The sequence below is a fragment of the Leiobunum rupestre genome, chromosome 5 (genome assembly GCF_980474605.1).
Source record: "Leiobunum rupestre chromosome 5, qqLeiRupe1.1.hap1, whole genome shotgun sequence".
In the NCBI taxonomy this organism is placed as follows: domain Eukaryota; kingdom Metazoa; phylum Arthropoda; class Arachnida; order Opiliones; family Sclerosomatidae; genus Leiobunum; species Leiobunum rupestre.
Genome location: NC_143388.1, coordinates 27,571,529 through 27,598,434, shown reverse-complemented (window position 1 = coordinate 27,598,434; position 26,906 = coordinate 27,571,529). Strand labels below are relative to the sequence as shown.

Here is a 26,906-nt window from a genome sequence, read left to right as displayed (position 1 = left end):
GTCAAGCTACTAGTTCTCCGAATTAATATACCTTAGTTGATTTATTCCTACCGTGTCCATGGCCACCGTAACCCTGGTCCAAGTGTCCATGGGCACCGTGAGAACTTCCATGTCCGTGACTAATAGCGTGATGTCCTCCGTGTCCACCGATTTCTTGTCCCAAGACGACGGCTACCGACAGCACCAAAAGCGCGAGCTGGAGAAGTAACATGTCCAATATTACATTCCTATAAAACGCAAATTTATTTAAACAAACTTCTATACCTGGGCAATCATATTTGCTTGTTATTTCTTGATTGAATTAAGAAGGAATGGTAATATTGGTATGATTTCCAGTGCTTATATACTGGTCAATTTATTCGGTTGCTCTAGTTTATTAATTATCGGAAATATTTGAGGTTGTAGGCGTCCATGGTCGGACTTAACCGAGCTTAATTAAGCGTAAAGTGCTGCTAATTTAACAATAACGTACACCTTAACTAGGTACAAACAATGATTAGAGAATTCGATGAATTTTTGGGCTTTGGCCGACCCTCGCGCGAGCCACTGATCCATATTCGAGTGACCGCGTGGTCACGCTGCGTGGAAATATCGCTTTTAAATGTCAAGAAATATGACATTTAATTTCACGTGTGTCTCTCGCACGTTCCGAGAATGTAATTTTTATTGTTTTAAAAATTTAAACGCTGCAATTTTTGTAGAATATCTGATTATCAGAACGACATTGGTACAAACGAAGTAACGTATTGTGTTTGAGCATTTTTTTGGGTTTAAATCTTTATAGAGCTGAAATTAAATAAGTAACGTAATAACCAGTGGCGTAACTATACCATCTGAGGCCCGTGGCAAATTCTTTGGATGAGGCCCTCCCAGTAAAAATCGTCACATTTTTAAGTACCTAGGTACAATGTTTTGTTAAAAAAGTTTGGCTATTTCTGAACTCGCGGCCGCTTGGGCCGGGGCCCTCTCGGGTCGGGGGCCCGTGGCATTTTGCCAGCCCTGCCGCCCTATAGTTACGCCACTGATAATAACATAATTATGACACAAAACAATTTATGTTAATTTTATTTATGTCTGTCTTAGAGTTTTAGAACAGGAAATTAGGAAAATACGTCATTTCCTGCTCTATTCATTGGCAAATCTACTGTCGCGTTAATTTGATGGCGATAAATCTGATTCGTTTATGATAGTATTTCCGAGAGCCCGAACTTGCAAGTTAATATTTATATTGTGCTTGTTGGAATAATGGCAATTTTTTTTGACATATTAAGGCTTAGCAAAAACACGACGTTCTATTTACAGGTGAAAAATTTCCATTATTTCAACAAGCACTATATAAACAGAGACTTGCAGGTCCTGGCTCTCGGAATATTTACTTCTTGGCGATTTCCTTGAAGATGTTTTATTGAATCGTCTTTTTTTCAAAAGCCTTATTGATATCCCGGACACCGTTACCTGACAGTTCCAAAGACAAGACTTGTCTTTGGAACTGTCAGGTAACAGTGTTTTGTGACACCCCCAGGACCGTGCAGAAGTTTTGGCATTTAATCGTTCTGATTTGCACCCCCCCCCCTCGAGCTTCTCCGATGGCACCCCCTGCTGCCCTGGTACCCGGGGTGGACCGCCCCCCCCCCTTAGGCCGCCACTGCTCTTCACGATCCGTTACTTAGTCACAAAACACTGCCGCCGCCCCGGGAATCCAGCCTTCTTAAGCCGTCACTGGTGAAGAGTTGTCGGTCCTTAACCACGTTATGATTTAACGAGTCATTAATGTTGGAAGAATAGGAAGTGTCTGTGTTAATTATGGTATTTAATTTGTTCCATTATTGATTAGAATCTGAAGTTCATAAATCTTACTTTATTTTGAATGATTAAAATATGATAATATATATATAAGTATATTTATAAATTATGAATAAATAAGATTAATAAATATTAATTAATACACGCGGTATATGTGGTGTACCATAGAAATCTCATAGGTAACTAGAATGCTGCCGTGTAACTGGCAAATGGAATCTACGGCCTCTCATTGGCTGAAGGTTCAAGGCGAACTGGCGTCAAGCTCGGCCGTAGGCGGCAGCATTCTAGTTACCTATGAGATTTCTATGTGGTGTACGTTTCTGCAACTTCGATCGGATTCCGGAATGCAAAAGCTCGTCTGTTTTCTATTTTCCGTCGCATTCCTTCACACCATCGCCATCTACGGTTACGTATTGTAATTTAAATGCAGACGCCTTAAAAATGCAGTCTTGCTATGAACTATTTTAAGCTGGTAAATACCAATGTTTTGGGCAAATACATAAAAATTCAATTTTGGAATGATATTATAAAATTTAGCTAGAATGGACCTTGAACTTTCTAATTAGGCGGCCATGATCACAACGCCCTTATTATATTTGTCATTAAGCCCTTTTTTAGAGCGATTGGACGTGTGGGTCGCCATCATCCGTTGAGCAATCAGGTCGCTTCACGCGCATGGCGTTTTTAAATTAACCTTAAGCTATTTAACCTGGACTTCTAGCCCTTTAGTAAGACGAAATCTAATACTTAGCAGGGCACGAACAGCGAGCGAATGTGGGCCGCTAAATACTCGTAACATTGAGAATGCGATAAATTAAAGTGGAACTGAAAAATAGTAAAGTAACAATAAGCGAAGTTGAAAGTAGGTAAAGATTTTATTACTCGAGTTACTAGTATCGTAAGTACAGCGGCGTAAATAGCGCCCCTGCAGACCCCGCGGCGCGGGGTGGCCCCCGAGAACTAGGGGCACCCCAAACGTTTATGATTAAAATCGGTGCTATTTGAAAAGGCCCCTAGTCGTTTTTCGCTCGGGCCCCGGAGTTCCTAGTTACGCCACTGCGTAAGTAACATTATTAGCATAAGTTGGAAGTGTAAAAATGTTACTAAAGTCTTTGGAAGTGCCAAACTGTTAATGCCAAACTTTGGAACTGACAAACTGTCAATGCCAAGCTGTTAGTCTGTTACTAGTCTTTGGAACTTACAAACTGTTACTAGTCTAGGCGTATTTATAAGCAGTTCCATTTAGGCGGGGGGGGGGGGGGAGAATAACATAGTGTGGGGAATTGGTGCATATAGCGTAGAGCCTTCACACCAAGTGCGCCAAGGAATAGTTCCATTTAGGCTCTTTCGCATTAAGAATGATTACGTTACAAAAAAATTCCCTAGATGGCGATAGCTCCACCGAAATGAAATTATTTTGATATAAGGTTTCTTCTATGGCGATTTCCTTTGAGCTGCTCTGATTGCTCCCAGAATGCTCCGAAAGTCGTTGCGTGTCCCATTGACAAAATTTATAACTTCGCCATTCCTTTTCTTAAAATTTTCGATTAAAATTTCATTGAAAAAACGTAGCATTTCTTATTGATAAATCGCTTTCGCGCGAATAATAACGTCATCCGTAAAATTCTGCTTGAACCGACTGCCGGTTTCGGACTCCGGAGTAGCCCAAATAAAAGTGGTATTAGTTCATATGGGAGCTGATAGGGGGCGATAGCTGCAATGAAATTAACATGAAATGATGTTCTTGGCCAGCGTTGCCAGACGTACGATAATTATCGCACAGTGCGATAATTTAATCAAAATTTTTAGGGCGTACTATAATTTTCATGTCGTACGATATCGTACCATTATTTCGATAATTCTGCCTCAACGTACTATAATGTACGATAATCTTTAGATTTTTTTAAAAACCTACGAACGATTTATATTTTATTATAAATTTATATAACTTTTCTACTTAAAATGAATGATATAAATTTTCTGTACGCGTAGTCCAGAGTGTGAGTTTATTACTCCTAGCTATTACCGCATTTTTTAAAACATTTTTAAACATATTAAGTTCAGTTAATAATGATAATAGACATTTTGTTTATTTCCCTGAATTAAAATTCCTGTAGTGCTTTAAAAAATCATCTAAATTCAACGCATTTATGTATGAATTAAAATTTATCGCCAAAAAGAAATGTACGATAATTTTCCAGGAAAATCGATAATTTTTTGGCCTAGATACGATAATTTCAGATTTTCGATCTGGCAACGCTGTTCTTGGCTTTCGCCGTCGTCTGCTTATTTTAATATGGCAATGTTTTGACAGTTTGCTTGATGTTAGTATCATTCAAATAATTAATTTTAAATCTTGTAATATTAAATGAAAGAGCATGTTCTTAAAATGGAGGTATTAGCAAAAAATAGTAGGGCATCAAAAGCGTATAAACACGCTTTGCAAAGTTTAAATGGCGGGAGGTTCAATGAAGCGTTGGCTCATTTTTGTGTTGTTGGAACACTACTACCTCAAAATAATGTAAGAGAAGCTATAAAGAAAGATGTTCTACTTGCATTTGGTAAGATCACTTTATTGCAGAAATTGACCATCAAGATAGGTCACTCATCGCTTAAGTTTTAATTGTTTTTGAAAAAGATGAACTTGTTGATCATCAAGGAAAGGGCTCAAACTTCAATGGAATTCTTTCGTGTTATAATGAGATTATATGTGTTTTCCCTCACTTCGAAGAAATACCTCATAAGATTGGTTGTCTTTTCTTTGAGTAAGTTACATTTTTAACCTTTTTCCCATCTTGTAAACAGAAAAATTAACCCTATATTCTACATTAGGGTTGGCCAGCACAAAACAGCTATGCAATATTTTGAAAAATCACTGAAAATCGATTCATTTTATACTCCGGCTATAATGTGTTTGGAAAATATCAACAATTACTTGATAGAAAGATGGCATTTTAGAATGCTGAATGATAAGCAAAGAAATGATAAATTCAAAGAAGCTTTACAAAAAGCAATTTGTGATAAACAAAGCAATATTCTTGATATTGGTACAGGAACAGGATTATTAAGGTAATAATTTTAAAATAACAAGAGTACTACTTATATCTATCTTTTGAACAAAACATTTGTGCAGTGTTTTTGCCATACAAGCTGGTGCAGAAAACATTTATGCTTGTGATACCTCAACAACCATGTGCGCTATATCAGAAAAGGTTATGAGGGCTAACAATATGCAAGGAAAAATTTCCATAATAAATAAAATGTCGTTTGATCTTAAAATAGGCACAGATATACCCAATAAGTAAGATTATTTGAGATTCTTGCATGCTAAATAATTGACATCACAGTTTCTATTTTAAGGATATCAATATTAGTAAGTGAAATATTTGATGCGGGTCTCTTTGGAGAAGGCGTTTTAAGTACTTTAGATCATGCCTGGGAAAAATTACTAATACCTAATGGAGTTGTCATCCCAAAAACAGCCACCATTTACTTTTCTTTAATACAGTGTCCCTGGGTCGCTCTAAAAAACAGGTCTGTTTTTCGTATTTTTAAGAATTACTGAACGCTTTATAAAAAGTTTTTTATTGTAGAGTTTTCAAGTGTACCTTTGAAACGTTAAGTCTACACGACAATGTGATAATCAGTTCGGAGGAAGAATATGATGATCCGTATTCCTCCGAATTTCTTTCTCTAATTCCTGGTGGATATCTGGAATTAACGGAACCTCAGGAACTTTTAACCGTTAATTTTAACAATCCCAAAGTATATAATCTACTCTTCCTTGTATGAAAACCAAAACCACGTAACTTTTCGGCAAAGATTTTGATTTAAATTTGATAATCAAGTTTTGTAATTTTTAAAACCAAACCATAAAATTCAAATTACATGTTGGTTTTCAGGCGAAGTTTTACCCAATTTGAATTTGTTATTTATTAATTGGCTTAATTTTATTAGGAAGTAAATGAATTATTGAAAGGAAAAACGTTCCTTAAAAATTCCTGTTGCGTACAAGCAGGAAATTTGGATGCTGTCGCACTTTGGTTTGAGCTACATTTAGACGATGGAATATCAATATTAACTTCTGCTAAAACTAACTCTTGTTGGGAACAGGCTGTATTTCCTTTAATAGGTGTTTTAATAATTAATTAATTATAATATATTAATTAGCCTTTTCAGTTTAGATAGCGCTATTTATTGCCCAATGCAAGAAGTTCATTAACTGCTGGATTTTTGTTTGTTAATCAGGCGATATATTTCAAAACGTCTGGCAGTTTATGACAGGGTTGCCACAAGTCAGGGAATTTTAAAATGGGCCCTAAAAGTCAGGGCATTTTTAGAATTTGTAAAACGTCAGGGAATTAAATTTCATTTTAACACTTTTTAAGGTAATTTTACTCTACTGTAATTCTATGACAAATTCTATGATTATCATTTATTTTCTTGAAAGTTTGGTTATTTTTTTCAACATTGCAATAATCTTTTTACTGAAGTACAAGTCCATTTAAAATTATTAACTTCAGATAAATGTAAAATATAAATCAGATAAATGTAAAATATAAATCTTGGTCAAAAAAGGGCAGGGCAAATCTTTTAAAATGGTCAGGGAAAACAGGGAATTTGAATATCAAAATTTTGTGGCAACCCTGTATAAGTTTCCTGCATTGGGGGCTACAAGTTACATGGCTCTTGTAAATTGAATAGTCTAATTAATATTAATTATTGTTAACTCTATAAACTATAAGTAACTATTTTTACGCAGACAATCTAGTCCTAAATGTCAATTCATCAGTTACGAGCAAATTTCAATGCAAAGATATGTTGCGTCTCATCAGCATTGAGACATCCGAAACGAGAGAGAATCGGTCTCAAAATCGTCTTAAACTTCCAGGCACTTGGGTTCGTAAATTGAATGACGCAGAATTTTGCAAATGTTTGGAAAACGCAGTTAAGGATCAGTTAGCCAAAGGAAGGGGGCATTTTATAGATATGTCCGCTGTGCCTCTGGGAGGTATTTTGGCCATCAAGCTTGGTGCCAAAGAAGTTGCCTTCACTGACGAAAGTGCTACTAAGAATATTATTGACTTTTGCAAAGCCTTTCGCATTCCCTTCTCCAACATGCATTTCTTTAATCTAACAAAGCTGACTGATATGAATGATCGCTTTGACGCGATCATATTTGACCCCGTTGATGCTAATGGAATCCTTGTATCGGGAGTTTTCGAAGACCTAGCACTTATTAGGTTAAGTTTTTTTTAAATATTTTCCTTTAAGCCTATCATTTTAACTAGGCAATTAAGCGTAAACTCAGTTGATTAGGCATATTTTTCAGGCTCGTTGATTTTTTCTTTTTAATGAACCAATTTGTTCAGAAATACTTTAATTAAACAACTAACGGAACACCATAGGACACAATTGGAACAGTATTGACAGTAACTTAGACCAAACTTAAGGCCAAGTTATTGGAAATAAACACGTTCATTAGAACAAAAACAAAATAGGCAATATCTTAAAACAGAAAGTAAGATGTTAATATGTAATAAACGTCTTAGAACAGTGTTGCCACAGTACTTAGGCTGTGAACACAGCCCTCTAATTCCTAGAAAAGACAGGGAATTTAAAAATCTGGGGAATGTCAGGGAATTTTGAAAATGAGTATAAAATGTCAGGGAATTCAATTTTTGATATAAAAGAAGAACGGGAAAATCCGCTGAAAGAAAAACCTGGATAATGGTTGCTATTTTAAAATCTTTACAAAAATATAGGTTAAAAATTGTCAAATTTTGTCGTACAATAAGTCAGGGAGAGTCTAGATATTACTAGGGAAAACCTAGAAAAGTCGGGGGATTTGAATCTGAAAAAACTGTGGCAACCCTGGTACACACATGGAATGGAATAATAATTTATTTACAAGAGAGATTTGAGAAGATAATTAAAACGAAGCTAAATCAGCAATATTTCAGAACAAAACATAAAAGGTGAAGCCATTTTCCACAAATAACTAATTAGAACGAAACGAAAACACATTTGTATCAGAATTAGCCTTATTTCAAAGTTTTCTAAAACGCGCGCGGTTAGACGATTTAATTCGTACTTTGTTCGCAGATGGCGATAGTGATGCGTGCAACCGAAAAATTCAGAAAAAATCTTGGTTTTCACAGATTTTAGTTGTATAGTCATACTTATTTTGGTGAAATTTTAGGAGCGTTTCTATGAAGAGTGATTATACAATAATACCGCACCAAATGCGCATCGTCACAACTCTAATCGATTCCCCAACAATACGCAACTACACTGTAACCGACGATCAAAATGTCTTCGGTCTCAAAATAGCAGAGTTCATTAATAAATACAAAGTCAGTAGGATTTTTTAGAATATTTTAATGGTGAGGTTAGCGCACTGTCGTATCGACGCAGTGTAACGAACTTCAACCCTTTCGTTATAAGCAGTCTGCCTCTGGTGGGGCAGGGTGTATATAGACGGTTAATATCACTGTCTCATAGCGCCATCTAAGGACAACTAGTGGAACTATCATAATTTTTAACGCGTTAATTGTAGTAGACTAAAGTCTTGCACTTACGTGCCATCTACTGAATTTTAACATTCTGATTAAATGATATTATTTAATTAGAAATAAAAAGTAATAAATTAATTTACCAAAATAACTATTTATTTTATGTAATTTTTTATATATAGTTTTTGGTTAACAGTATAGATGGCGCAAAACAGCACAATTACATTTTCCCCCGGCCTGAACCCGACAAACGAGTTGCGCAAATAAAAGACGAGAGTACGCTGACCTCTCCATAAAAATATTATGCTTTACATGCTTCCCAAGAAAGAACTCGAATTTTTTAAACCTAAATAACTTTCAGACGAAGTTCTTCGAAGATTTCCGTCTCGAAAGTCTTCCGTACAAACAGCTGAGCGATACGTTGGAGTTTGCGCAAATTGACTTTAACGGTCCAGTGTCGCAATTGTCGGACCACTGTCCACAGATTTCGGTGAAAATATGCGAAGATGGCCAAATTGACGCTCTTCCATTTTGGTTCTTATTCAACTTCACAGACAACGATCTGTTTTTCAGTACTCAAAGTGCCACCTCGTACAGCCACGCCGCCCTCATCCCCGACGACACCATCCGAGTGACCAAAGGACAAGAAATCTCACTCCAACCATCCTACAAACATAGCATTGTATTTATCAATATTGCGTGAGCTGACATCGTCCCTGAATTAAATCGTTGAAGTAGAAAAGAGTTATTTCCTTATTTGTATTCATATCTTTGGGAAAATCACGAAATTATATGAGTATTCGCGACCGAAAACTATCGCTACGCCCCCTTTGGTTCGCCATTGAAAGCTAGATAGGTAGCGGCTAAAACAGATGCTATAAGTTTTTCCTCGTCGTTTCTGCTAAATTTGACTTAATAAATAATGATAATTGAATTTTAATATAATTTTTACATCGTTTGATTACATTTTGATAAGTTTATTTAAGAAAAAACGTTCTTATAACGTTTTGACGCTAGATCATATGCGATGCCTCGGAGAAGCTAGCGCCTTTACGACTCGTTTCCGTTGCGAATAGGCTTCGTGCGTTGTTTAAATTTTGGTCATAAGTATCGCCGCCTACCGACCGAGTTTTAAATTGAATATATGAAAGCTGTCTGCTCGTTCAAAATTATCTCTGCACAACAGCTGAAATTTTCACATAATTAGTTAACTGATATAAAGGCAGATGGCGCTATATTTGCTATGCCCGAAGCCCATACACGGAATGTCAAAGTAAGGCTTTACCGGGTAAGCCGGATATGGTACCCAATTCCAGATCATGCCCTTCGCCACCCCAAGTAGAGGGTGACGTTTGCAGACCACAGTACATGGAGAGGTATGCGATAGCCAGGGTTCGTACACGAACCGGAAAACTTGGAAAAGTTAGGGAATTTGAAAATGACCCCAAAAGTCAAAGAATTTTAAAATGACCCTAAAAAGTTAGGGAGTTGGAAAATAACCCTAAAAGTCAGGGAATTTTAAAATGACCCCAATAAATCAGACAATACATTTTTTAAAGATGTATTTAAAGTACATATTAAATATTTTGCAAGATTTTATCTTAAGCATTTAATTTATTGTTCTAAAATGGTCTGGGAAATCCTGGAAAAGTCAGGGATATTAATTCCGTAAATTTCATATTAACCCTAATAGCTGTTCCGGTAAATCGACGGTTGAATTTCTAAGCATACCTGCAAGTTATATAAATTTTGGAAAATATCGTCTATTGCGTTGTATTTCAAAGTGATAATTAATTAGTTAATTACCATAGATCAGATTTAAAAACGGTTGTCATAACTTATTTTATAATAAAATTATAATAATCAGCTAGGTTGACACCCTTGGCAACACCCAAGTCATCTAGCCTAGCGGCTTTTAATGTTAATAATTCTGGTGGCTCGGTTATATTGCGTAGGAGGCTGCTGGCAAACCGATCATGCCACGGGAGCCAACAGCTCCCTACACTAACTAGTACAAGTCAGGCATACTTATCTTTTCTCCGGTATTAATAGAGCCTTAGACATTCCAAGTGTACATAAACAGGGTGTTTCAAAGGCTTATGCAAAAATTTTAAGGAGTTGTAGGGGGTGAGTTGAGAAGTATGCCTGTTTTTCCCCATTTTGCTACGATGAGTTAAAAGAGCGCCAGAGAGCTTCAAAACGTGGCCTACTAGTCCCTGGAAGTAGGCTGCCACCAGCGTTACCTTTTTTACGCTGGTTGCCTCGATTTGTTTACAAAGTCCTTTTTTTACCTATCACACGAACCCAAACCCTAATGTTCGCATTTCCCCGCTGCTTGTTGCAGGCCACACTTTGAAGCTCTCTGGCGCTCTTTTAACTCATCGTAGGAAAATGGGGAATTAACAGGCATACTTCTCAACTCGCCCCCTACAACTCCTTCAAATTTTTGCATACCCTTTTAAAACACCCTGTATATAATTTCTTAGGAAAACTACTTTGAAAAATAATAGCAAAATGTACTGACGCCTAGTGAAGCTTCTTAAAAGCACACCTTCAAAATATGCCTTATCCAGTCACAAAATTGGTGATTCAAATTGGACCAATGGAAATAAGTGACCAACTTCTTAAATTGTCGACTCCTCCCACATTGAGAGCGCTATAATACGGCTCATATCGTTACTTAGCGACTTCAGAAATAGTTGAAACCAACGAATTATAGGAGTTCTTAAAGGGAATAGAACCTTGGGTATTTGGTGTGGTACACCAACAATTCCAATATTGCCCGCTACATTAGATATTTCTGGCGCTAGTTGGAGGTGAATCGGGCCAAGCTTTCATAAAACCCACCCAACCCAGGCCCAAGCTCGAAATTAAAATAGGCTGCCCACTTCTGGCCCGAAAATTTCAAAGCCCACCTTAGCAGGGGCCCGCTCGACTCACCTCTAGTGCTAGTTTGATAATTCTTGCTCAAATATTTAGGGGTCTTCCTGTGACAACCGTTTTTGAGGGACAAGGTTAGAAGTAGTAAGCATATCACGGTATTCGGGTTTTAGTAATATTTAATTAAATCTTAAACACGAACGTATAATTCTTAAATATAAAAGTCCCGTAGCTTGGAAACCATTAACTTTCTTTATCGTTCGAATCGCCCCCATGTGTCCGTGTTCACATATCTCCGAGGGTGGATCCAATCAGCTGTTCGTAGCCGAAAGTTCCCAATTTCCTTGTTAGGACTTCGGGCCTCGGGCTCTTTAGTCGCGTGTGGTGTCCATGGTGGCCTTGTGGCCTCCGGCAACCGTGCCCCAATCTTCGTAACGTTTCTATTGTAGCGAAAGAGTAACACTGTCTTTGATAGGCCGCTAGTCCCTATTACCCCCGTGTTTATTGCCGTGCGAATTTATAATGACTTCCAGGGTAATGGTTTAAAGTTGTCTTCTATTATTTAGTGTTCTATTTTTAGATTTTCGAAATGTATGTTTGAATGGGTTTTGCGATTCCGGGACAAATGCTCGCGAGTTTAAGTGGCCCATCTTTGTCGGACCAGGGAAGCTAATTTTTTAAGAGTTCCGGCAGGGAGTGGCTAAACGACCATTCTTTCCATAAAATCCTTCCAAACTGTCGAATATAACAGCTTTATCATTATAAAGGAAACCCGATTGAAAATCCAGTTGCGATAACACAAACTCTATATTTGACTTTGATGGGGATTTTATGAAAACCGATTAACCTATTGACTGAATCTAGGGTACAAGCTCTATATTATCTTTGATGTGACTGTAGCTACAACGGCTTCTGTGAAAATTAAATCGAACCATAACCAAATAAAAGCTGCTGCACGTAGCATTAAACTACAATAAGAGCTGATAGACGTAGCATTAAACAACAATAAAAGCTGCACGTTGCATTAAACTACAATAAAAGCTGCTGCACGTAGCATTAAACTACAATAAGAGCTGATAGACGTTGCATTAAACAACAATAAAAGCTGCTGCACGTAGCATTAAACTACAATAAGAGCTGATAGACGTAGCATTAAACAACAATAAAAGCTGCTGCACTAAGCATTAAACAACAATAAAAGCTGCTGCTTGTAGCATTAAACTACAACAAAAGCTGCTAGACGTAGCATTAAAAAACAATAAAAGCTGCTGCACGAAGCATTGAACAACAATAAAGGCTTCTACACGTAGCATTAAACTACAAAAAAGCTTTTAGACGTAGCATTAAACTACAACAAAGCTTCTAGACGTAGCATTAAACTACAAAAAATCTGTAGCACGTAGCGTTAAACTACAAAAAAGCAGCTAAACGTAGCACTTAACTATTTCAGATAAGCGCCTAGTCGGTGATGATACCGCGGCATATTCTAGGTTACTGGAGATTTTCACTTAGATGTTATATTATATGGTATTATATTATCCTAAAAACGGTGGGAAACATAACAATCTCGAGGGTTATGTACCGTTTTTGATTGGCAATTTATCCTTTCTAGCAACAGTAATTTAAGATCCTAAAGCATTATCCGCCAAAAGAAATCTGACTTTCTAAGTGCTTTTCTTCCCGACAAGAGTTATGAATGACCCACTAAACGTATCACTATTTTTCGCTTATTACGACTTTTCATTTCTGCCATGAGACACTTTCTATTTTAGTGTGCTTTAGTATTACCAGAAGTGCATCATATCGGCTAATATTATTCCCGCTGATTTTTTAAAATACGATTTTCTTATGAAAGTTTGCTTTATAAATAAGAAAATATTTGTACGTAAAGTAAATTATGCATTTTACATTCTCAGGCGGAGCAATATTAACCTATGATAAAATGAAATCCGTGATGCAGTGGTACCACTACAGGTAGAGTGGCATAGGCTGCAGCCTATCTTGAGGTTTTGAGGGGCCTCAAAATCCTTATAGAGGTGCTCAAAATCCTCATAGAGGGGCTCAAAATCCTCATAATGGGGACTCAAAATATTCGAAAATGGGCCTCAAATATCCAAAAAGGACTTAAAATATTGAAAAAGTACGTAAACATATTCAATTCAATTCAATTCAATTATTTTATTTATATTTTTAGGTTTTCTTGACAAGTTTTTTTCGGGCTAAGTCACTATTGACTTGTAATATTCAAAAATTAAGTATTAATATCCAAAAAGCACGTAAAATATTAAAAAAGGACGTATTCATATCAATAAAGGACGTAAAAATATCCAAAAAGGAAGTAAATATATTAAAAAAGGACGTAAAGATATTCAAAAAGGACGTAAAGATATTCAAAAAGGAAGTAAAAATATCCAAAACGGAAATATTAATATCCAAAAAGGAAGTATTAATATCCAAAAAGGAAATATTAATATCCAAAAAGGAAGTATTAATATCCAAAAAGGAAGTCTTAATATCCAAAAAGGACGTAAAATGTCCTAAAAGAACGTAAAAACATTCAAAACGGACATAAAAATATAATTAAAGGAAGTAAAAATAACCAAAAATGAAGTAACAATATCCAAAAAGAAAGTAAACATTTCCAAAAAAGGCCTTCAATTTGAAAAATGAATAATGTTTAGAATATAATGAACCTATTTTTGAATACAAAATATAATAATTCTTAATGAAATGAACTGTTGTACATTTGTCCAATAGTAGATTTAGGGAATCCAGCTCAAATTCTCAGTTGCTCGCGAGATGGGGACCTCTAATTTCCAAGCCGAAAAAATCCAGGCGGCGCCACTGCCGTGATGCGGTATAGGCTTCCGCGGGCTAGAGGGAATTTAGCGTAAATTGGATACTGTTACGAGCCTGCGAAGGTACATGCATGCCCATGGTACATGTTTAATATTAATCATTTATAAATCCTATATGGATCCTTATCTTGCGAAAAAAATATATGAAATACTTTTGTTATCATTTTATTTTTCAGAATATAGCTATTTTCTAAATAAGTGCCAAAAAATTCGTGTCTACAAATTTTACTTTAAATACGAGCGTAATTCCATTATTTCGTCAATGTCGAAGTATGAATTAAAAAATTTACGAAGCTACGTCATGGTGTAGTAGTTTGACGCTTTAATGTACTTTTGATGTCTTTATTAAGAATGAAATCCCGGGAAGGCTCTATCAAGTTGTTTTTCTTATTAAATGTTTCCTTTCTAGTACAAACCCGCTGTTATTATCGCTTCCTAAGTGCGCCTTTCTCACATCCGGTCTCGCCAAGAATGGACTCGGGGTAACCGAGAATATGTCACGTCAACTACAGCCGGTTTTGACGATTTCGGGTTAATAATCCTCTCCTAGAAAGAGCGAGCGGCCAATATTGTACCGGAGTGTCTTCCCGCCTTACCGCGAGGAAAGGCGGAAGGGCGTGGTTTATCTTCAGAGAATCATGAGACGAACACGCTGCTTGTAACTTATTCTCGGTTTAACCCTTAAATATTCTTGGTCTCGTACTTCGATAAAAAAATGTTTTCATGCGCTGGAATAAAAGAAAAAAAAATCTTTCTTAATTCGGCGAAACATCCGCATTTTTGTGACGACTCATTATTCAAAATAAGAACTCTCTTGAAAGCGTATTTTTCATTGACTTTTAGGGTAATTAATGGCATCCATTGTATTTTGATAAGCTTGTATTTTATTTTGGTTTTCGTATCCTCCTACATTACGATGTAGAAATAAAATTTGCAGTGCTCACAACAATCCTAGGTATAATTTCTATATTCATTAACCTATTCTGAAATGGTCGTTTAAATTTCTATAGTTCTTAAAAGGATCTTTAAAATTCCTATAGTTCTTAATAGGATCTATAAAATCCTATAACCCTGAAATAAATCAATAGAATCCTATAGTTCTTAAATGGATCTATAAAATACTATACTTCTGAAATAAATCAATAGAATCCTATCTTTCTGAAATGGATCTATAAAATCGTATCATTGTTAAATAAATCTATAGAATCCTATAGTTCCTCCGAAACGTAGGATTTTTTAAATAAATAAATTGTGAATTTTAAAACCGTTTTAAGTCTCTTTTCATTTAGTTTTTCACAATGTGCTTCTCTTCACTTCTATAGTTCTTAAATTGATCTATAGATTCATTTTAGAATGATAAAGGACCATTTTAAAATTATAGGATTTCATAGGACCATTTTACAATTATATAATTTTATAGGACCATTTTACAATTATAGGATTTTATAAGAACATTTTACAATTATAGGATTTGTTTATCCAATAATTATAAAGAAATGTTTTAATTTTTTTATCCAATAATTATAATGTAAAAATATCCCAAAAGAAGACTATAACATTGAATATTTTTATCCTACAATTTTGATATTTTTATCCTATATCTTTGATATTTGTATCCTATAACTTTAATATTTTTATCCTACAACTTTGATATTTTTATCCTATAACTTCGATATTTTTATCCTATAACTTTGATATTTTTATCCTATAACTTTGATATTTTTATCTTATAACTTTGATATTTGTATCCTATAACTTTGATATTTTTATCTTATAACTTTGATATTTTTATCCTATAACTTTGATATTTGTATCCTAGAACTTTGATATTTTTATCCTACAACTTTGATATTTTTATCTTATAACTTTGATATTTTTATCCTATAACTTTGATATTTTTATCCTATAACTTTGATATTTTTATCCTATATCTTTGATATTTTTATCCTATAACTTTGATATTTTTATCCTATAACTTTGATATTTGTATCCTACAACTTTGATATTTTTATCCTATAACTTTGATATTTTTATCCTATAACTTTGATATTTTTATTCTATAACTTTGATATTTTTATCCTATAACTTTGATATTTTTATCCTAGAACTTTGATATTTGTGTCCTATAACTTTGATATTTTTATCCTATAACTTTGATATTTTTATCTTATAACTTTGATATTTTTATCCTATAACTTTGATATTTTTATCCTATAACTTTGATATTTTTATCCTATAACTTTGATATTTTTATCCTATAACTTTGATATTTATATTCTATAACTTTGATATTTGCGTCCTATAACTTTGATATTTTTATCCTATATCTTTGATATTCTTATCCTATAACTTTGATATTTTTATCCTATAACTTTGATATTTTTATCCTATAACTTTGATATTTTTATCCTACAACTTTAATATTTTTATCCTATAACTTTGATATTTTTATCCTACAACTTTAATATTTTTATCCTATATCTTTGATATTTTTATCCAATAACTTTGATATTTTTATCTTATAACTTTGATATTTTTATCCTACAACTTTGATATTTTTAACCTACAATTTTGATATTTTTATCCTATAACTTTGATATTTTTATCTTATAACTTTGATATTTTTATCCTATAACTTTGATATTTTTATCTTATAACTTTGATATTTTTATCCTATAACTTTGATATTTTTATCCTATAACTTTGATATTTTTATCCTATAACTTTGATATTTTTATCCTATAACTTTGATATTTATATTCTATAACTTTGATATTTGCGTCCTATAACTTTGATATTTTTATCCTATATCTTTGATATTCTTATCCTATAACTTTGATATTTTTATCCTATAACTTTGATATTTTTATCCTATAACTTTGATATTTTTATCCTACAACTTTAATATTTTTATCCTATAACTTTGATATTTTTATCCTACAACTTTAATATTTTTATCCTATATCTTTGATATTTTTATCCAATAACTTTGATATTTTTATCTTATAACTTTGATATTTTTATCCTACAACTTTGATATTTTTAACCTACAATTTTGATATTTTTATCCTATAACTTTGATATTTTTATCCTATAACTTTGATATTTTTATCCTATAACTTCGATATTTTGCGCAATATTTGCTATATATATTTTCGCAGGATCGGCTGCTGTTCGCAGTGAATTTGCGAAATGGCGGGGAGCGTTTAAGCCGTTTACCCTGCAGGGCAGAGGTTACGTAAAAGTTCCGTTGATCCGTATCAGTGGCGTGTTAAGCTGGCTCCGCGAAGGGTCCCGCGCTATTCCGGACTCGAGAGCGTCGCTGGCGTCTTGGAGTCGCGACGGGCTTGAGGAGTCGCTGAAAAATGGCCCAGGTCAAAAGTCCCGAACCGCTTAAGTAATGGTCAGCTGTTTAGAAATACTTTAGCCGGTTATTTGCCTACTAGAAAACAAGGCATCTCCCGAATAGCTGTTTTTTGAGCTGCGTATTTTCAGAAGTTCATAAAATACCTCTTAAGAGATAAGTATACACCTATTCCATGGAAATGAAAAGTGTATTAAAAATATAGTGGATGATAAAATTGGCGAATAAGTAGATAAGTCCATAATGAAAAGGGATAAGAAAGCTAAGAATTATAGGCAATAATTTCTAATGCTCCGAAAGAACTATAGACAATAATTTCTAATGCTCCGAAAGAATTATAGACAATAATTTCTAATGCTCCGAAAGAATTATAGACAATAATTTCTAATGCTCCGAAAGAATTATAGACAATAATTTCTAATGCTCCGAAAGAATTATATGCAATAATTTCTAATGCTCCGAAAGAATTATAGACAATAATTTCTAATGCTCCGAAAGAATTATAGACAATAATTTCTAATGCTCCGAAAGAATTATAGGCAATAATTTCTAATGCTCCGAAAGAATTATAGGCAATAATTTCTAATGCTTCGAAAGAATTATAGACAATAATTTCTAATGCTCCGAAAGAATTATAGACCATAATTTCTAATGCTCCGAAAGAATTATAGACAATAATTTCTAATGCTCCGAAAGAATTATAGGCAATAATTTCTAATGCTCCGAAAGAATTATAGACAATAATTTCTAATGCTCCGAAAGAATTATAGGCAATAATTTCTAATGCTCCGAAAGAATTATAGGCAATAATTTCTAATGCTCCGAAAGAATTATAGACAATAATTTCTAATGCTCCGAAAGAATTATAGACAATAATTTCTAATGCTCCGAAAGAATTATAGACAATAATTTCTAATGCTCCGAAAGAATTATAGACCATAATTTCTAATGCTCCGAAAGAATTATAGACAATAATTTCTAATGCTCCGAAAGAATTATAGGCAATAATTTCTAATGCTTCGAAAGAATTATAGACAATAATTTCTAATGCTCCGAAAGAATTATAGACAATAATTTCTAATGCTCCGAAAGAATTATAGACCATAATTTCTAATGCTCCGAAAGAATTATAGACAATAATTTCTAATGCTCCGAAAGAATTATAGGCAATAATTTCTAATGCTCCGAAAGAATTATAGACAATAATTTCTAATGCTCCGAAAGAATTATAGGCAATAATTTCTAATGCTCCGAAAGAATTATAGACAATAATTTCTAATGCTCCGAAAGAATTATAGACAATAATTTCTAATGCTCCGAAAGAATTATAGACAATAATTTCTAATGCTCCGAAAGAATTATAGACAATAATTTATAATGCTCCAAAAGAATCATTGACCACAATTTATAACGACCCAATTTGGAAATTATCCTAATATAGATAAGGAGTTGTACGGATACTACACACAACTTGTTCCCAGTTTGGGACCACCGTCAATTCGTAGTACTAATCAAGAGCATCTTGACATCGGGCATGTCGGCGCAACAAGAGCAGTCTCGATTTTCGCTTCCACTGCTAAAGCAATTAAGATCGTTTGTCTTTCATTCAAATCGGAGTGTCCCGTTTCGGGGACGCGCAATCTCACTCTCTCGATCGAAAGAAGAAGTCAAGTTGGACGCCACGACAATAGTTCACTTATCAGGCTCGTAATTTCAAAGGCGCGCCAGAGACAACAAACAAGGAGCTTTCACAGCGCCAACCGCTCTCCGGTTAAGGCCATGTTGTGTCTTCAAACAGGTGGTCGAACAATCATATAACCATTCATTTTCTCAAACCCCAAATATCAAATATCGTCTTCTTCTTCTTTTGAAACGCGCCCGCTAGGGTCGTGCGCGACGCCGGGATCTTATTACGTCATAAAGATGTCATCGCGCGTGGCCAAAAAACGCGCTCATTTAGAAAGAAAAAAGCCTTGATTCGTGTATGGGGGGACTTGTTCGTATCAAATTCATATAGACTGGCAGCGCTAATTGATCGTAGCGGTGGAATTTTGAATTAAATTAAAGGGAGTATGAAGTAGGAATGTTTGATGGTGGATTAACGAATTTCGTGATTTTGAGGATTGGAGCGCTGTTGATTATGGTTGGTTCAAGGCAGATACTGCTAAAAAAAACTACCTAGGTAAAATTGGGGAAAACTGGAGTGCATATTTAACTGAGCGTGAAATATAGGAGGATGAAATTGGAAATAGGGGTGCAGCATGAATGCTAACCTCAAACTCTTGGACATTAGTTAAAAAGTGACATCTAGCGTAGAAAATTGGCAACTATTTAAAAATTTCTGTTTCGGTTCTTTTAATTAGGCTTGGATTATTATTTTGAACGTGGTGCTCGGTTTAATTTATAAAATATTATTAGAACAGACCACAACTTTGAATAGTTTTTACTACCTATCTTATTAAGGTTTAAGGAAAATAATGGGTCTTGAACTACTTCATTGGGCAATCGCGAAGCAAATTCAAAATTCCAATCATCCAATGCTTATAACAACTAGCAGAAAAAATTCAAAAAAAAAAAAGTAATTGCTCTGGCTGTTATGAGATGGCGCTAAAAATCGTGTGTCCAAAGGTTTGAGTAGCCTTAGAAATATAGGGGAAATACAATTTTCCACCCTAAGCTAATCAAAATTAGAATTAGATATTCAACAAATTCTTATCTTAGCAAAATTTTGTAATAACACTACCGCCATCTCTAGACTCGTTGCCGAATCCCAATTTAGCAGACGATAGTTGCTAACTAATAGTTCAGCAATAGATCCTGGGATGGCTCCACGGTTAAGACTAGTTAGCCCTTTCCTAGCGACCGAACAGTCCGAACTACTGGATTTCCGTCTGCTAAGCCTGACGCTTTGTGATTTATCAACTGCTTAGCAGACAAAATCCTGCAGTATATGAACACACTGCGATTTGATTTTACATAACGGTAAAATCTACGGCCATCTTCAAAACACTCTCTTTAAAGAGATAATATTCTATTGAAAAATCGCGTGTTTTTAACGTAACTAACGCCAATTACTTAGCTTCTGTTAGGCCTGGTGGCGGAATGCGAAATTAGTGATAGAGCATAAATATGCCTCTTCATACGATATTAGACATTGCATACGCTTTTATTTTTGAGTTTATTTATATATTCCTATCAGCGCCGTTTCCAAGTAGCGGCGCTATTATGAACTTCAAATGGCGCCATTTTTCATTAAACACTGCTCATTTTTTTTATCTCTCGTTTATTGAAGAAAATATCCCGTTTATTATGATTGTTAGACGTCCGCTTTTACAAAGACGCGACGAGGGGCCATTTTTTGTCTATTTTCTGCCGGTTTTAGAGGCTAAATAGATAACGTCGCCTATAAATAATGCTGCCAGAATAGATAGGAAGCCAAATGGGTGGCGTGCACCTGCATCGGGCCGCAGTTACTTGACTTTTCCATCAAAAGCCTGTAAACCGTACTATCCTAAGCAAAGTAATTTAAATAAGTATGACACTGAACGATTTTCGTCTTAGAGTGGTACAGGAGTTACGGAACAGGAAACTCGCCACACAATACTCTCTTCGTTAGAAAAGTCAGTGTCAAATTAAAAAAACTAACTTCGGAAATGAAGCCAGTGTTTATAATGGTAAATTTTAGGTTTCTATATCATTGTTTTATCCAAATTGTATTTTTACTTTGAAAGTGTTTCATATTTTAATAAACAAATATACTGTTTCTTGCACCCTTACGTGGCATTTCCAAAGACTATAATAAGAAATCACGTAGAGTTGTCAGTTTTTATCCACGTAATTATTTATATAGTCATTGGTAAAACCATAAGTGTATAATATATTAACATACGTCTGACACTTCTTCACATGCAAAAGTTTTACTGAGAGCTATTCACAAGACAGACTGCATTACGGGCTTCATCGCCGTTTTGTGTCCGCTTGCTAACGCGTCACACGTATAGCCTTTGACAGCGCCTCGCTAGAGGGAGATTTTCTTCTTGTGATGACGTCACTCTGTTACTAGCTCTTAGTAAAATATTCCCCGAAGTGACAAACTTATGGAACAATATTATAGACTTATGGTAAAACAGGGCATCATTAAAAAATTCCTTGGTAAAATTACGTTACTTATGATATTATATATAAACTTTATTTTTATGGAACCGTCCAGGGCAATAAGGTGGTGTAAAAAATGATCTTTAAACTCAATTACGGCCTTTTTCGACACTTTTAGAGGTATTTATGGAGAAAACCGTGGTCTGGAAATAGTTCCCTCGTTTCTGGATCAAAGTCGGAGCGTCCACCCGGATAAGGTTCTCCGCGGAGCTGCGGTCTCCAAATTGAATTTGGGAAGAGTCGATATCATCTCGGCGGTAAATCATCGGATAGCGCCCTCTCTCGGAAGAGGCGCGCGTAACTCCCCTTCGATAAGACCATTGTTGCTCGCGATTGTTTCCATTACTTACGACGCGAGCGCCACCCCGCGTTTGGAGGATGTTCGAATCCCATTAGGATGAGTCTATAGGGGCTTATCTGTTGGACCAATCATTTCATCATTTTTTGTTAACTCCCCCCCACGGCTGTGTTTTGATAAGAGGCCGTTCCACCTCTCTTTTTCAGGGGGATTGATAAATCACCGTTTAGTTATAAGCTAAATTGAGTGTACCCTGCGGTTCTATTGTGTCAGAATTGGAGGGAATGATTAGGCTATTTAGATATAGCACAATGTGATTGGGTGACTGGGGCAGTTCCCAAGATGCTAATCTGTGGTGGTACTTCTAAATCGTTAATACAATTATATGATCATTATTTGTTAGTTACGGCTCTGGGAACTTCGATTTCCGGACAAAATATGTTACTGTTGCGTTTTATCCGCAAAAGATGGCATGCATTGCGTGCTACATCAAATTAGAGAGCTCTAATAATCTTCTTAATATTCATCGTAATTGTGGACGTTCAATTTAGTCAAGATGGCAATGCGTAATCAGGGAAAGGGTTGTGATAATCTATAGAACAATAATCATCTAGATAAATTTTGTTTACTTCTCGTAGAAGTAACCTAACACTAAAACCAAATATAACCAGCTAGACTAAGACCCAATGCACCACCCAAGTCATCTATAGCGAGATAAATTTTGTTTACTTCTGGTAGAAGTAACCTAACCCTAAAACCAAATAAAATCAGCTAGACTTATATTCAAGGCACCATCTTAGGCCCAAGTCTACAGAACACGTCACTTGAGATCTATAATAATAGCCAACTAGGCACCACCCAAGTCATTTAACCACTTTTAATGCGTTTAAATCAGGTGGCCGGGTTAATTCCACGTGAGCATACAGCTCCCTACACTTACTAGTTTAATGGAAAGGAACAACCGAAGTAATCGCGGGAAAACCCCTTTAACCAGTGAGTAGATAACTTGCAACACAACGTACGTGGACGGAGTAGTTCCGAGTTTTCAACCAGTGCCACAAGCTGCGATCGGACCCGGTTACTTTTGCAGCGAGGCGAAACTGCTAACCACTTCGCCACCACCTTTCTATCTATAAAAATGATCACATTTAAAAATATTCAAGAGATAACTTGTACAGAAAACCATGGATTATTTAACTAAAAGATATTTCATTATCGAAAAAACACAAAAATACAATTGACCCTCAGTAAATCGTAGAGTCTTGCTGCAAATTGGAAATGTAACTTTTATTCTGGGCAATCAAACGTTCATGTCTAATAGAAAATCGGGATTTAACAAAAATTATACATAGAGCTACCAACTCCCTTGACCCTTTTCCTTGAGAAGTTAGCCAGGGATCACTCCTTTAGTAAGTTAATCAATGAGCTGTATTCAATTTTTCATTTGATCTCTCGTGAATCACTCCGAAGCTGTTTCCAACGTCATCGATTTCGACAATGATATAGGACAAGATCGGCGCTCTAGAAGAGTAAATGGAGTACTCGAATATTGCCTGTAGCTGTTCCGATTACAAAATCAGCACATGAATTGTTGATCGTGTGATCTCAGAGCACTCAAGAGCAGTAAAGGAAACCGTGGAATATTGCTCGGAGCTGTTCCGATTACAAAAACAGCACGTGAATTGATGATCGTGCGATCTCAGAGCACTCAAGAGCAGTAAACCAAACCGTGGAATATTGCTCGGAGCTGTTCCGATTACAAAAACAGCACGTGAATTGTTGATCGTGTGATCTCAGAGCACTCAAGAGCAGTAAAGGAAACCGTGGAATATTGCTCGGAGCTGTTCCGATTACAAAAACAGCACGTGAATTGTTGATCGTGTGATCTCAGAGCACTCAAGAGCAGTAAAGGAAACCGTGGAATATTGCTCGGAGCTGTTCCGATTACAAAAACAGCACGTGAATTGATGATCGTGCGATCTCAGAGCACTCAAGAGCAGTAAACCAAACCGTGGAATATTGCTCGGAGCTGTTCCGATTACAAAAACAGCACGTGAATTGTTGATCGTGTGATCTCAGAGCACTCAAGAGCAGTAAAGGAAACCGTGGAATATTGCTCGGAGCTGTTCCGATTACAAAAACAGCACGTGAATTGTTGATCGTGTGATCTCAGAGCACTCAAGAGCAGTAAAGGAAACCGTGGAATATTGCTCGGAGCTGTTCCGATTACAAAAACAGCACGTGAATTGTTGATCGTGTGATCTCAGAGCACTCAAGAGCAGTAAAGGAAACCGTGGAATATTGCTCGGAGCTGTTCCGATTACAAAATCAGCACATGAATTGTTGATCGTGTGATCTCAGAGCACTCAAGAGCAGTAAAGGAAACCGTGGAATATTGCTCGGAGCTGTTCCGATTACAAAATCAGCACATGAATTGATGATCGTGCGACCTCAGAGCACTCAAGAGCAGTAAACCAAACCGTGGAATATTGCTCGGAGCTGTTCCGATTACAAAAACAGCACGTGAATTGATGATCGTGCGACCTCAGAGCACTCAAGAGCAGTAAACCAAACCGTGGAATATTGCTCGGAGCTGTTCCGATTACAAAAACAGCACATGAATTGATGATCGTGTGATCTCAGAGCACTCAAGAGCAGTAAACCAAACCGTGGAATATTGCTCGGAGCTGTTCCGATTACAAAAACAGCACGTGAATTGTTGATCGTGTGATCTCAGAGCACTCAAGAGCAGTAAAGGAAACCGTGGAATATTGCTCGGAGCTGTTCCGATTACAAAAACAGCACGTGAATTGATGATCGTGTGATCTCAGAGCACTCAAGAGCAGTAAACCAAACCGTGGAATATTTCTCGGAGCTGTTCCGATTACAAAAACAGCACGTGAATTGTTGATCGTGTGATCTCAGAGCACTCAAGAGCAGTAAAGGAAACCGTGGAATATTGCTCGGAGCTGTTCCGATTACAAAATCAGCACGTGAATTGTTGATCGTGTGATCTCAGAGCACTCAAGAGCAGTAAAGGAAACCGTGGAATATTGCTCGGAGCTGTTCCGATTACAAAATCAGCACATGAATTGTTGATCGTGTGATCTCAGAGCACTCAAGAGCAGTAAAGGAAACCGTGGAATATTGCTCGGAGCTGTTCCGATTACAAAAACAGCACGTGAATTGATGATCGTGCGATCTCAGAGCACTCTAGAATAGCAAATGGAAAGAGCTTTAGCTTCTTCTACTCGTTCTTACTTGTCCGTACGTCAACATTGCTGTGTGCCACTTCGTCTGCTCTTCCAAAGACCCAACAACGCAGTTTCATATACTACATGTATAGGCAGACAACAGGAAAATAAGGGTTAGGATATCCTCAAATCCATAAGTAACTTAATAAGGATAAGTATTTCAGGTTTTCTTAATGATAGTCAGTTTTGCCAATGACCAATTAAATCATTACCGGGAAATCCCCGCGACCTGTTATTAGTCAGAAAACGGTGCTCGTGAAATCGCTGCCAACAATGTATTTATAGGATCAGCCCAGTGGCGTAGCCAGGATTTATTTTCGGGGGGGGGGGGCACCATTGAAAAAAAGTAAAATTGTACGTACGATCATAGCCCCTGAGCCCTCCACCCTGGCTACGTCACTGGATCAGCCAAGGCTTACTTTAAATTGAAATGGTTTTAACCGCCTCCGCCACATTAAATTTGGAAACAATGTTTCCTCTACGAAACTTCAGTGTCATGTTATGTTACTTAAAGGAGAACGGTCAAGCTTTAACCAGTTAGATAGCCCTATAGCCCATTAAAAACTAAAATTTATGGCGAAAAACCCATATAAAATAATTAGTGGTTAATTTTTAATAAAATAAAGAAATTTCGGGAAATCGAAAAGCGCGCGTCCGCCGCGACACCTGGTGAGAAGTCGGTGAGACAGAAACAACGTAAAAGCGCGCGCTGTTGAAGACGCAAAAAATTTGTTTCGCACGCGCGGCGCGTTCCAGTTATAAGAGACTTAAGCCTAAATGGCGCGATTTAAAAGTTAGGATAGTTCGAAAATCGCTCATCCGGGGTTAGGGGCGCTGGCGGCAGCCCCTAAGATGGCGGCGAAAATTCAAATCCAAACACCTGGCGTTATTTTTCATTTCAACTTTTTGGGCCAAAAGCTATTTTTTCAAGACAAAAAAAGGTACGTGTTAGTATATTGAACGTCTTGTTAACCTTTTGATACGGAAATAAGGCCATATTTGGAAAAGCTTAGCCGTTCCCCTTTAAGTAAAATTTAAACCATATTTTCAACATTTAGAAATTCAGTGGAATTATTCCTTGTTAGTCTTAGGCGACAAAAATAATACTTTTATGACTGTATGGTGAAAATCCGGTGTTCACCTCTGACAAATAGTTGGGCAGCCGCTACGAAGAATTTGGTCGAAAACTCCACTAAAATCCTAGCCGCAATATTTCTAGCCAAGTTAATTTGAAGATGCGTTAAACCTGTACGGTCCAAAGGGAACTAAAAGGCGCAGTCTTTACCCCACATCGCCGCCTTTGTCCGAAGTGTCTAGGTAGACTGTGTCCTGCCCCCTTCCTACTAGAACGGTTCTCGCTCTCGCTCTCTCCAGATGGCTGAAGATGAAGTGGACGATAAGACGGAGCTACATCATTTATCCTCCCCCCTGCGCCCCCCCCACGCGGTCCATCTCCCAGCCGTAATTTCATCTCCATCCATAACACAATTACCGACTCTGTTCTGTCCCCTTTATCTCCCAATTTCTCTTAGCCCCCTCCCCCCAAAATAAAAAGAGTCTAGATGACTGTTGTGGTTTTTTTTGCCATTTCCATTCTAATTTGATTATAATACGCGATAAATCATCAATTGTTGGAGTTCTTTGCAAATCGAAAATGTTTATTTCTAGGGCACAATAATAATAATAATAATATTAATCAGCTAGGCTAATGCCCAAGTCATCTAGCGACTTTTAATGCCTTAAACAGGTGGCCGGGTTACAATGCGTAGGAGGGTGGTG

The 26,906-nt window shown here is 36.2% G+C and overlaps 2 protein-coding genes across 4 annotated transcripts in view; one reads left to right on the top strand and one right to left on the bottom strand.

Annotated features, from left to right (window-relative positions):
* LOC149944029 (uncharacterized) overlaps nt 1–26,906 on the bottom strand; it is a 29,796-nt gene that overhangs the window by 949 nt on the left and 1,941 nt on the right. The window contains exons 1-2 of one of the 2 annotated variants that reach the window (XM_090175397.1): nt 265–629; nt 52–196 (exon numbers count right to left, since the gene is read on the bottom strand). In XM_090175397.1, coding sequence (XP_090031523.1) covers nt 52–196; nt 265–276 — 157 coding nt within the window. In that variant the 5' untranslated portion in view covers nt 277–629. Of the gene's footprint in view, nt 1–51; nt 228–264; nt 630–26,906 lie in introns of those variants that run through there. The other variant, XM_090175396.1, reaches the window with a different exon arrangement.
* Nucleotides 2,555–9,066, top strand: LOC149944030 (protein arginine N-methyltransferase 9-like). 2 transcript variants are annotated; one of them, XM_090175390.1, is made up of 11 exons: nt 2,555–2,665; nt 4,179–4,364; nt 4,442–4,568; nt 4,636–4,872; nt 4,937–5,104; nt 5,164–5,337; nt 5,397–5,568; nt 5,761–5,935; nt 6,566–7,046; nt 8,006–8,159; nt 8,680–9,066. In XM_090175390.1, the coding sequence occupies exons 2-11, from the start codon at nt 4,193–4,195 to the stop codon at nt 9,019–9,021; spliced, it is 2,202 nt and encodes a 733-aa protein (XP_090031516.1). In that variant the 5' UTR covers nt 2,555–2,665; nt 4,179–4,192; the 3' UTR covers nt 9,022–9,066. The 2 variants fall into 2 exon arrangements, with proteins under 2 accessions (XP_090031516.1, XP_090031515.1); XM_090175389.1 differs by lacking the exon at nt 2,555–2,665 and having other exon boundaries at nt 4,095–4,364.